Consider the following 11,983-nt stretch of genomic DNA (forward strand, 5'->3'; position numbering starts at 1 on the left):
AGAAGAATCAGCCTGTTTGGTGCGCTAGATTCTCTCTTCACTCAGTGATCTTTCCAGCTCACTGTAGGTTTCTTTAGGTTTATCCTGTCTGACGTTCACTCAGCCATTTGAGTCGGTAGGCTGCTTTTTACTTTTAAAAAATGCTTTCATTTTAAATGAATACATAATAATTGCACATACCTGTGGGGTACAGTGTGGCATTTCAATACACCTACGCACTGTGCAGTGATAACAGATCAGGTTAACTGGAACATCTACCACCTCAAATATTAATGACTTGCTTGATAACCTTTGAAATCCTCTCTACTTGCTGTTTTGAAGTATTTAGTTCATTGTTATCAACCATTGTTGTCCTACTGTGCTACAGGACACTAGAAGTTATTCCTATTTGGACCCCTGAACCCATTAACCATATCCTCTCCACCCCTATCTCCTATGCTCTTCCTAGACTCTGAAAAGCACTGTCTCAGCTGCTGCCTCTATTAACATTGTAACTTCTACATAAAAGTGAGGTCATGTAGTGTTTCTCCTTCTGTGCCTGATATTTCATTTATCATAATGTCCTTCAGTTCCATCCAGGTTGCTGCAAGTGACAGAATTCTATTCTTTTCTTAGAACTGTAAATATTCTATTGTACGTGTGCTGCACTTTCTTCTCCATTTATCTGTCTGTGGGAACCTCAACTGGCTGTCTGCATTGTGGTTATCATGGAGAGACTGGCTTCAGTCCCTTTGGACGTATACCCAGTAGTATACTCCCAAAGGAGCAGTGGGATTACTGGATCATATGACAGCTCTATTCCTAGTTTTCTTGAAAAATACCATACTAACTTACATTCCCACCAGCAGTGTATGAGTGTTCCCTTGCTCTGTATCCTTTCAGGCATCCGTTACTGTTTGTCTTTTTTTATAATAGCCCAAATCTGTAGGTTTTCAGCCATTATATCTGCAAATATTTTTTCCCTTTGCCCTTTTCCTCTCCTTCTGCAAATTCAATCACACAAATGTTAGTGCTTCTGTTAGAATCCCCCTGCTGCCGGTCCTAAGGTTTTGTTTAGTTTTTCAGTCTCTTTTTCTCTGCTCAGATTGAATATTTTCAATTGTTCTGTCTTCTAGTTCACCGATTCTTTCCTTCATTCCCTCTGTTCTCATCCACTGAGTTTTTAAAGCTTTTCATTATTGTATCTTTCAGTTCTAACATTTCCACTTGGTTCTTCTATCTTCTGTTTCTTGACTGAGACTATTTTTCACTTGTCTGATGTATGTTCATAAATTTTTTCATGGAAGCATTTTTATGACTGCCTTATGATGATTTGTCAGCTAACCCTAACACTTCCACCATCTAAGCATCGCTATTTATTGATTGCCCCTTTTCCATTCAGTTGGAGATCTTCCTGTTTCTTCTTATGATAAGAAATTTTCAATTGAGTCCTGGATATTTGCATATTATGGGTAGGACTGGGGATCTTATTTCCCTTCTGCTTCAGCTGGCTTTCTCTGAACTGCTCTAGCAGGTGGAGGTAGGAGCCCAGATTTCCCACTTGGTCATCCTTGATACCAAAGTGTGTGTGTGGTTCTTGAGATGAGCCCCTAAAGACTCCAGGAAGGATTGTGTCTTCCAGCATGACCTCCACTGACACCTGCAATGGCTTCCCAAAGGTGGAAGTCTAGGCCTTACTCAACCTTAGCTTGCATGGGCAGGGACACAGATTTTTCTATAGTATTTGACTGCAGCGGAACGGTAATTGTCTAGAGTTTCCAGTCTTGCTGGGTTGCCTGTTTCTTTCCTTCAGCTAGAGTGTTCAGGCTTTTACTTTTTTTTTTCATACATCTTCTGGGATTTCTGGGCTACCAGATTCTCTTGTTTCAAATCCAGGATATATGAGGCAAAAACAAAACTGAGGGAACTTGCTTAGTATTTGGAATTGTTTGAGTCACAGGTCCCAGGCCAACCTGCCTAATTATTTCTATCTTTCAGAGTTTTATTTGGTTCATGTTATGAGTACCCAGGAATTTCAGCTGTGGTCAGTGGAATGGATAGGCAAAAGCACATTTATTCTTTCACCTTTGTAGGCGTGAAAGTCTTTCACCATTTCTAAACTTATATTATCATAATTTTTGCATTATTTTGTCACTATTCTGATGTCATCTTTTAGCAGTAGTCCGGATCACAGATTTAGAAAATGCAGTAGAGCTCGGCATGTTGACACTAACAAGGCATCTGACCACATTCTCTTGTGGGAAAATCTAAGGTAGGTAATAATATTCATAATTAACTGAACAGATGCACACCACAAATATTAATTAATGGATCAGCATCAGGCTACAGAGGAGCCAACCAGAAAATGCCACAAAGCACTGCCCTAACCCTGACCCTGGGTGTTCAAGATTTCTACAAATAGCTGAGACGAACCCTCAGACGTAGTTTGCATCTCAAAAACTGGGAGTGATAGTTCATATATAGGATCACCAAATCGGGGTTCCAAAATAATTGGGTAAAATAACGTTAGAAACTTATTATCTGCATGTTAGTTCTGAAAACTAGTGATTTAACATATGAAGGAGCACAGCTGATTTACTATTGGTTCTTATGACGCAAACATGCAAACAGCATAAGCAGATGTTTGACTAAAATTGGCCTGAAGGTTTTGCCACGCATAATGAACTGTAACCTAACTTGATGTGCCAGCAGACACGACAGTCTAACTTGATTATGAGCCTACTCTTTTTTCTTTATTCATATTCACTATGCAGACGAGTGGGCTGCTGCTTGGTGAATCTGTGCATGCATGTAGTATATTTTGTCTTTTTCCTATAACCTGCTCTCACAAGCAGCCTCCGCTCAATCCATCACAGCAGCCGAGCATCAGTTGATCACAGCCTGCCAGCTGGTGTAAATGTCCAGGAACATCTAGACTATTAGATCATATTAATAGGAGTGAGTCAGTAGCATAAAGGAGGGTAACTATCACTTTTCATGCTCAGGTGCTAGAATAACATGAGGAATATTGTGTCCAGCTAAGTGGAGGTGACTGGTATGGTGAAGGGTCACATGAAAGATCAGAGGAAATTATTTAATTGGGTGAGAAGGGTAGAAAACATTAGCATCGTCATGTGGAAAAAGAATGTATCATTCCACCTCACACCAGAACGGTAATGTAGTGAGTTTTCTTCTAGGGAAAGTACATAAGGGATGGCAAGATTATCAGCTAAATCATGACATTTGTGCTTTACTGACCTGCTTGTTCCTTTCAAAAACCTATGCACCTTCAGAGAGCAAATTAGAAATGGAACAGGGCAGAGTGTTTGTGTCAGGGAGTTTAATCTCACAAAACCTAATACAGTTACTCTTGAGCTTTCATGAGACCCAGCCATCAGTAAGAAATAAAAGAGATGTGTAGTGAAGATCAGTTCTAGCTATTATCTTGGAAGCAGGAGATTTGGGGGTTTGTAGGAGGGCTGGGTGCAAACAAAACCTAGACTAAAGCTTCCAGAGGGCTACTCGCATTCCAAGAGCTCTTTAAATGGTGTAGTTTGGCACCTGCTCATCTATTTTAAAATATCTTCCTATGGGGGGATCCCGTTTCCAAATTATGAATAAAAATAAAAATATCTTTCTGCTTAATTTTATTTCAAACATATTTAAAAGGTGAACGAGGCTGCCCCCTAGCGACTGGTTCCTGATTTCCATCATTTGAGGGTCTCTCCAGCTTGGTTTTCTTCTCAGCCCTGGCTGCACCTTAGTGTTGTGGGATGCTTTCTTAAAATACAGACTCCCGGGACCCGGCAGGGAATCAGAGCTCTGGAGGGAGCTCTGGAAGGTGCCTTGCATTATAAAGACCTGAGGTGACCCTACGGGCCGAGTCTGCCACATGTGCGGGAAGTATCCTAGAGGCAAATTTAGGTCAGGTGCAGTACAAACGATTCTTGAGTTCTCATGAGAGGGCATCCTTCATGACCTGAAAGTGTTACAGCCTGCGAATGCATTTAATACACCTATACTACAGACCGTCACAGCTTGGCCAGCCAACCTAAACATCCTCAGCTTGCAGCTGGGCAAGCGCGTTAATACGAAACCTACTTTATAACAAAATGCTGAGTGTCTCATGCAACTATTATCTGTATCCAGAACACTCTAATAGCACAGCACACTGGGGTTCTACTTGTCCCCACCTGTGATTGCAGTCCAGCATGGGACTTGGGGCCCCCAGCCTCTGCCAAGTGTCCTGAGAAAGCCAGGAAAAAAATACCACAATTTGAAGTCTAATTTGTTCTGCAGGCACACTGCTTTTGTCCTACTGTAAAACTGAAAGGTTAACCACACTGAGAACACAGCTGTAGGCATATGCAACTTGACAATGCATTTCTTTACCTGATATTTAATAGGCTTGGCACTGTTAGGAATTTACCCTACTATGGTACACAAAGTTACACAACCAAAGATATGTATTGCAGCAGTAGTTTTATTACTTAGTAACTAAAAATGATTTAAACACCCATAAGTTGTGACTTAGCTAAAAACATCAAGAAGTGCAATTCTATGCAGCCATATAAAAAGACTGGGTAGTGACCATCTATAATTTTTATTTGTCAGTCAAACATCAATAAAGTTGAAAAATATTGTCATTAAAGTGGCATTGAGATTTAGTTTAAAAGCACAAGAATTTATAATAGAGGATACCTGGGAAAAAATATTAAATATCTTCTAACAGTAGACTGAACAAATTGTGGTAGATTTATGTAATGAAATTTAAAATAATTTTTAAATGCTTAATAATGTGGCAAAGTCACACATCAACACCGTAGAACAGGATACCAAAAAGAATGTAAAGCATGAGACTAATTTTCTTATACATTAAGTATCACTTAGGAAAAGAACTGGAAGGGAAATGTGATAAAGTTATCATTTTTCCTTTATATTTTTCTATTTTTTGTGGTTTTATATACCGGACCTTTATTTTATGGTTTGAAAAAACTATGAATGGTTTTTGAAGAAGAAACACAAGAATAGTATTCAAGGGCACCTTTCACAGGTTTTAGTAGGTGATTGATGAACAAGCAAGAGGAAGTTGAGATAAGAATCCCATGAGTGTCTCAGTACTCCCCAAAAGACCGCATGCCGTGTTGGAGGGTTGGAGGGCAGACTCCTTTCCATGGGGAAAGGAGTGGTCACAACTCTGTGGCAGAGGAGTGGTCACAGCTCGACTCCTCCAGTCTCTGCTGACCCCTCTCTGGGAAGGGCTCGCCCCTCTCATCCACAGGGACCTCAGGGGAAGGCAGAACTCCCCCACAGAGCCAGGACTCAGGTGGACTAAGCCCCGTAAGCTCCTGTTCCCCGGGAGCCTCTTCCAGGGCTCCAGCCCTGTGCAACGGGAGGCAGCAGATGCCGGCTCCAGGCAGCCCCTTCTGACTCTTGCCCCTCTGCACCTCTCACGTCTGCATCTTCAGTTCCTGCTGTCTTCTCGTCACGCATCTGATCTGCAGGACATGTACCTTGGGACAGATGCGGTCACACCCTGTCCCAGTGACCGATGGCGTGACCACCACCAGCAGCGCGCCAGAGCTGTTTCCCACTGAGCAGTTCCTGTTTCACAAAAGCCTATTGGGTCCATTTCTGAGTGGTATCCTGTAGATCCCCTTTCATTCACATTTGCACTACTTGTGGATATGAAGCTACCACCATGACAAACTTTGTCTTCATCTTAGCCTGGAATAGTTCCACAATGCCAGTGATGGCCAGGGCTGGCCGTGGACCTGCAGGAGACCCAAGAATGATTTGAAGGTCACTGGGAAAGATTCCCACGCCAGTGACTTCACGTTTGGGCTTATGGCAACGTCATGTGAAGCATCTGTTACAAACGAAAACCCTGGACCCCGCCCACAGCCTCACAGCCTAAATATCACTCAGCCAGTCCCCAAACAGTGTTTCCAGGATCAATGCCAGACCACGTCCATCAGAATCACCTCTTCTAGAAGTCCAGCATGCCCTGCTTTTTTCATATAATACACCTTGGCTGTCTTCCAGAGGCTCCCTGCCTAATTATGTTAAAAATTTTTTAAATTAAAATTATTTAAATTCTATTATTAATCCACTAGAAGCCTAACAGTCATAACAATCTACTTACAATTCAAATATAGTAGCACCCACATTCCTCAACATGAGCATTCATGCTCCACTAAACTATCCCATAAACGTGCGGTGTTATTCATTTAATGACCCAGTGTCGACTTGCAGTTCTCTGGTGCTTATTCCCGAATGTCCAAACTGGCTGTGCCCATTCAGACTTTCTTGTAGATATGGTGAGTTCACTCATGGTTTTTATTTTTTCTTATCTGAGTTTCTGGCTTGGTGGTTGTACTGGATTTTTGTTCTTTCTTTCTGGACTTCTTCAAGTTTAGGGGTTTTTTTTTGTTTTTGTTTTTGTTTTTTTAACTCTTTATCCCCTACCCCTTCTCTTTCTGCTCCCAATTAATTCCCCTTTCACCACCTTCATTCCAGCCCATCTATTTCTTCTTTTCCTCTGAGCCACCTAATACTATATTTTAATATTACGGTTCAAAGAATTAATGTCTTAACTAGAAGAGCTTACATGGCTATATGTTTTCAAGAGGAAGGTTTCTGTGAAAGCGTTGTGGTGTGCCATCTTGCTGAAGCCTGAGCAGGAACGTCTTAGGGCACAGCAATAGCCCGTGAGTGCCTGGCTATTCTTCTAAGCTATCCTGTGGCTTCTTCCTCCTTTGCCACCCCCGCCTCATCTCCCACCACTGCCTCCTCCATGCTGGCTGATCTTTCTTGAACTCTGGAACAGAAGTGCTGTGATTTAATGTTACCAACTGGGGAGCTCTCATTCGCCTGTTAATACACATTGTCTGCAGCCCCTCTAAATGTGTAATGCTTGAAGAAAAGTGAACGTACTGCCTCCCTTCCTCAAAGCTGCTTTATCTGGTCATTTGCATCATATTTACTTACTGTTAACACCACTGAACTCAGCACATTCTGCGCTCTCTTGGTCTTTTGTGTGCCTTTCTCCTTGACCAAACTGTGGCCTTGTAAGGCCCAGGCACAGCTCTTCTTTTGATCCCTGTGGAGTTCTGTGAAATGTCATCATCCCGGGATGTTTTTCAAACAGCTGAATGTTATGCCAAGCCGTGAGAACTGCTTGCTCAAAAGAGCAGGAATTGCCAAGGATGTGTTAACTAGACTGCAAAGCAGGCGGGTGTTTCCAAGCAGAGAATTTGGGTGGAGTTGGAGGGAGAGGCGGGTATGTACACAAGTGCCCAGCAGGGAGCCTGCTGCAGGGACTGGCAATGGCGCTATTATTCCCTTCAGACACAAGGTGGCAGACCATGTCCACTTCTTTCAACCCTTATAAGGCAGCTAGGAGAGGCTGAAGTTTTCTGCCCTGTTTTGGAAACCTGTGTTTATTTTTTTAATAGAAGATAGTGCAGCTTAATGGCTGAAATTGGATTTGGGTAAAGCTCAGGCCCTGCTCCTGCCAACAGGGCATCCTTTGTGCCTCTGACCTGCTCTCTTTGGAGCAACTCATCCACATCTGCTTCCAAGAGCAATGCCTCTGGATGCTCGGGGCATTTCTGGCTCCCTTAAGAGAAGAAGAAACTGTGAACTTCCCAGCGCTGTGAAAGAGTGCCAAGGAACACTCAGGCACGGAGAGAAGAGACACAGTCTGACCCGGTACCTGAGATGCAACTCCCCATTAGATAACGGACTGGGACGGAAGACCTCTGGACACGCCCACTTGGAACGACCCAGGGAAAACATCACTCTCTCCACTCACTCGTGCTTCTCTTTCACCATCCCAAGCATTTCACACATGATCAGGCCATCCGCAGCGTATCCCACAATATATCTAGCAGGTGGATTTGAATTCATTTATTTGTAATCTAAATTCTATATAGGTTTCTTCATTAGTTGTCTTGATGCTTTTCTCTTTTTTGCCAAAATTATCTTTTTTTTTTTTAAAGCAAAGTATGAGGAATAGCTTATTAAGGAGTTCTAGTGGTGATGTGTAAGGTCTTTTCATGGATCCTGAATTCTGATATGTACAGAAGATGGAGAACAAATGCAGGGGAAAAGATGCATTGTTTTTAGGATCTACTTAGCATTTTATTCATCTCTATCTATCTATTTATATAGCGTCTCTAGCTATGTAATCTGTGTGTATGTCCTCTATATATACATCCACGTCTGTAAGATGGGTTACATATTATGGATATCTACGTACTGTGTGGTAGTTTGGTGAGCGCTTAACAGCTAAAACTGGATCCAGGTGGCCTAGGTACAAATCCCAGCTTACTAGTTGGAGTAGTAAAGCTCTGTGTGTCTCAGTTTCTCATCTAGAAAATGTAGAAATACCCATATGATAGGGTAACCATGCAGATGAAAGGATTTAATAAAACACAACTTGTGACAGTCACATGGGCCATTATTGCCACGTGTGTGCTTGTGCCTGTGTGTGTGTAGGGGGTAGAAATGGACTGACTGCACAGTTTATATTGCCCCTTTGGTTTAGTAGAAAACATCTTCTGTCTACCAAGGTGCGAGGTCAGATCTTCAGAAGGTAGCTCAGAGTTTATGACAATCACCTGCGTTACAGTGTTACTGCACTCTGCTGCCGAGGGGCTACGCAGAACATGCAGTCATAGCTTCCGCTGTTTGGGACCTTACTCTTAAAGAGCAAGAGACTATGCTCTTCCTCTGTCTTCTACTTCTTCCTTTCTTCTTCTCTTGACCCTTCTCATTTGGAAGAACATCAGGGATGGAGAGGTTTGACAGTTAGGAATTTGACTCCACTATCACTAACAAAAAAGCTGATGGTGACTTAACACATGAGGAAGATTTGTCTCCCAGAGCAAGGGCACTGCAAGCAGGAAACATCTCTATGACTGCTTTGTTCTCTTCCTCATAGCTGCAAAACAGCTGCTGCACTTCCAGACATTGCATTCTGTTAAGTCCAGAAGAAGGACATAAGTTAGGAAGGAGTGAAGCTATATAAGTTTCTGACCAGGGGGAGCAAAGCCTTCCAGAATTCTTCCCCTTTCCTGATCAGAAGACCTAGGTTGAACTTCCAGAACTGTGACACAAAGCCATCATTAGCTAGAAAAGTCTCTCACTAAAGGAAGCTAAAGCATCACTAACGGAAGCTAAAGCATCACTAAAGGAAGGAACAAAAAAACAGGCTGGGAATAATTTGGAATGGCCAATGGTTTCTGTCAAACTGAGTTTTTGTCTGGGTTTTTCATTTCTGTTTCTTCTCAAATTCTTCCCTTGTCTTCACCCCACCTTAGTCTCCTGTTTGGAAACAGCTGGAATTGACTGAAGAGGTAAACCAAGGCGTGTTTCAGGAACACGATGGCCTCGTAGGAGCTCATAACTGTGCAACAGAGCGAAGTGTGGAGATGAGCCCGAAACAGACCCGGCAGAGGGATGCTTAAGGTGAGCTCAGCGGGCTGGGCACTTTACACCCGCCTCCTTGGCCGGAGGCAGAACTCCTCTTGTTGCAATCCTGCCTCCTGAAAAACAGGATTCCTCATAGATCATCCACTAATAGGTTGTCATGGAGAAATATTGTTTATTTCCATGTCTGCAGAGCAAAAGATATAGCAAGGGCATTTGTGACAGTCACAAATATTACAAATGACACTCACTCAAATGCTGCCTGCTCCAGAAATCCTTAATGCATGTGTTTTGAAAAAGCATTATGACCTTGAGTAGAATTCATACTATGATCATTAAAATAGCAAATCCCCCACACACAGCAGGAGGCCAGGCCTCTGTGCCTGCTAAGCCTTCGTCCTTCTTCCGGTCAGCTGTCGGGGACTCTGTCCTCTGCTGCCCACTGGGACATGGCAGGGAGGCCCGGGGCACTAGCGGCCAGCACTCTCACTGGAACTGCTGCTGTCAGAGGACTCACTGCTATCGCTTCTCTGAGAGGAGCTGAACCCGCTATGAGAATGGAGTCTTCTGTAAGCCCAGGAGCCTCTCCTTGGTGACCCTCCCTTACCTCGTACAGTGCCATGCTGTCCATGGGACACATATGGAGCCTTCCCGCGGTGTGTTATCCTATTCCCCTCATGGTGAGGGCCACGGCGGGAACTGATTTCATTCTTAATTTCATTATCAAGACCATGAGAAGGAATAACCAGGCCCCGGCTTTCACCCTTACTAGAAAATCGGTGTTTTTCACCTAAGGCTTCTTGGTTCCTACCAGAGAGCTCTGTAGATTTACTAGGACCGCCTTTGCCATGCTTGGGAATTTCATTATGAGCTGCACTTTCGGTGCTAACACCGCTGCCTCCTTTGATTTGCCCTTGGAAGGGCACACTTGGATAGTGAAGCTCTATTTTCCCCTGGTGAGCATTCTGGCTGCCGGCGTCCACTCTGTTTCCTTCTTTCCCTGGGAGGTCCCTGAAGTTGGTACTGCCGGTGATGTCCCTGCTGCCCTCCCCGCGGCTCACCACAGCTATGCCCGCCTCCTTCTTGGTCCCAGCCTTGGCTGGGAGGGTGTGGTCACCACCTTCCTCTCCCTCCGGGATCTCATTAGGACCCAGGCCCCTCGTGTCAGCACTTACAGTCTCAGGTTCACTGAGATCTAAGAGCCCTGTTTGTCTGTCTGTGCTTTCTAGGTCAGGACCAACAGCTTCTCCTTTGCCAGGGATGTCCTCGAAAGGTTGGCCATCCCCGCTAAAAGGAAAGACATCACTGTCCCCTTTCCCTTGGAGATCCGTATAACCACTGCCTTCAAAATCACTGGGGATTCTTCGCTCTTTGGAGAGCTGTGGTAGGTAGCGAGTGCTGTGCTGGATATGCCGAGTACTTCTGCTTTTTACCGGGCTATTCTGGGCTCGAGCACTTGGTTGATGACTCTTCTTACCTTTGGAGTGGGCTTTAGCATGATTGGTGTGTGCTGGAATTTTGCTTGGTACATTTCTAGGGTTCTTCTCTTTGTCTTCTTCCTCCCACTGTTGCATCCCTGTCATCGGCCTCATTACACCTTGCACCTTGTTTACGACGGGAGCTGTGCCATATACTTCTTGGACATGTAGGCTCCTGGTACCATCGTCTCCATCCTTGGCACCTTTGGGGCCAGTGGATTCGGGATACTTGGGCACCACTAGGTCCCTGTGGGCCTTCCCTTTGTGAATGACTCTATATTCTTCTGTCAGAGTTTGTCTGTTTGCAGCAAAGTGTGGGGATGTACTACTTTGGTTATTCCCATTGGCTTCAAAAAGGGACAAAACTCTCTTGCTTTCCAAGACAATATTTTCACGAGATGACAGATCTTGGTTTCTTCTCTCGTCAAAGTGATGAAGGGCAGTATCGTCTTTGCTTTTTTCTTCCTGCTGAAGTACAATTTTCAACATAAAGTGATTATTTTATTTACACTTTTAAAATCTGCTAATTCCTAGGCAATATTTTAAAAGCTAATATTACATAGTCAATGAGAAGAGGCTATTCATTCAAGAGAGGCTCATGGGTAGAGATCATTCTGGAAAGGCCACGGCAGATTTCACCACAAAAGAAGCACGAGCAAGGCCTGAAAGATGGCTAGGGCTCAGATGTGCTAAGGGAAAGTGGTGAAAATCTTTCAAGAGTCAGTAGCAGAGCCCAGGGTTTGGAAGTGGAATCACTGAACGATATTCCAGACAAACCTGTCAAGCTGGACTGGAGCAACCCTAAAGAAGAGAGCAAGAAATTAATTTGGAAATACCGATTAGGGGCAGATTTTGAAGGAGATTCAGAATTTAAGGAGAATGCGATTAAAGAATGTGACCCTCGTACGAACAAGTGAAATGAATTTCACTTTCTTAAGTTATTCTCTCTCCCCCTCCCCATCCCCCGGTGGTCCCCGACTATGAGAAGTAGTTGTTGGGGGCTGGGGATTTAGCTCAGCGGCAAAAGCGCCTGCCTGGCAAGCGCAAGGTCGTGAGTTCGGTTCCCGGTACCGGAGAAAAACCAAAAAAAA

At 43.8% G+C, this 11,983-nt stretch overlaps 1 protein-coding gene across 1 annotated transcript in view; it reads right to left on the reverse strand.

Annotated features, from left to right (window-relative positions):
• Positions 1 to 7,875: 7,875 nt before the first annotated feature.
• Mepe (matrix extracellular phosphoglycoprotein) overlaps positions 7,876 to 11,983 on the reverse strand; it is a 15,633-nt gene continuing 11,525 nt past the window's right edge. Inside the window, exon 3 of the mRNA XM_005401332.2 lies at positions 7,876 to 11,360. Within this exon, the coding sequence (XP_005401389.1) occupies positions 9,885 to 11,360 (1,476 nt within the window). The 3' untranslated portion in view covers positions 7,876 to 9,884. The remainder of the gene's footprint in view (positions 11,361 to 11,983) is intronic.

The sequence above is a fragment of the Chinchilla lanigera genome, unplaced genomic scaffold (assembly GCF_000276665.1).
Source record: "Chinchilla lanigera isolate Chin_1 unplaced genomic scaffold, ChiLan1.0 scaffold00073, whole genome shotgun sequence".
Taxonomy (NCBI): domain Eukaryota; kingdom Metazoa; phylum Chordata; class Mammalia; order Rodentia; family Chinchillidae; genus Chinchilla; species Chinchilla lanigera.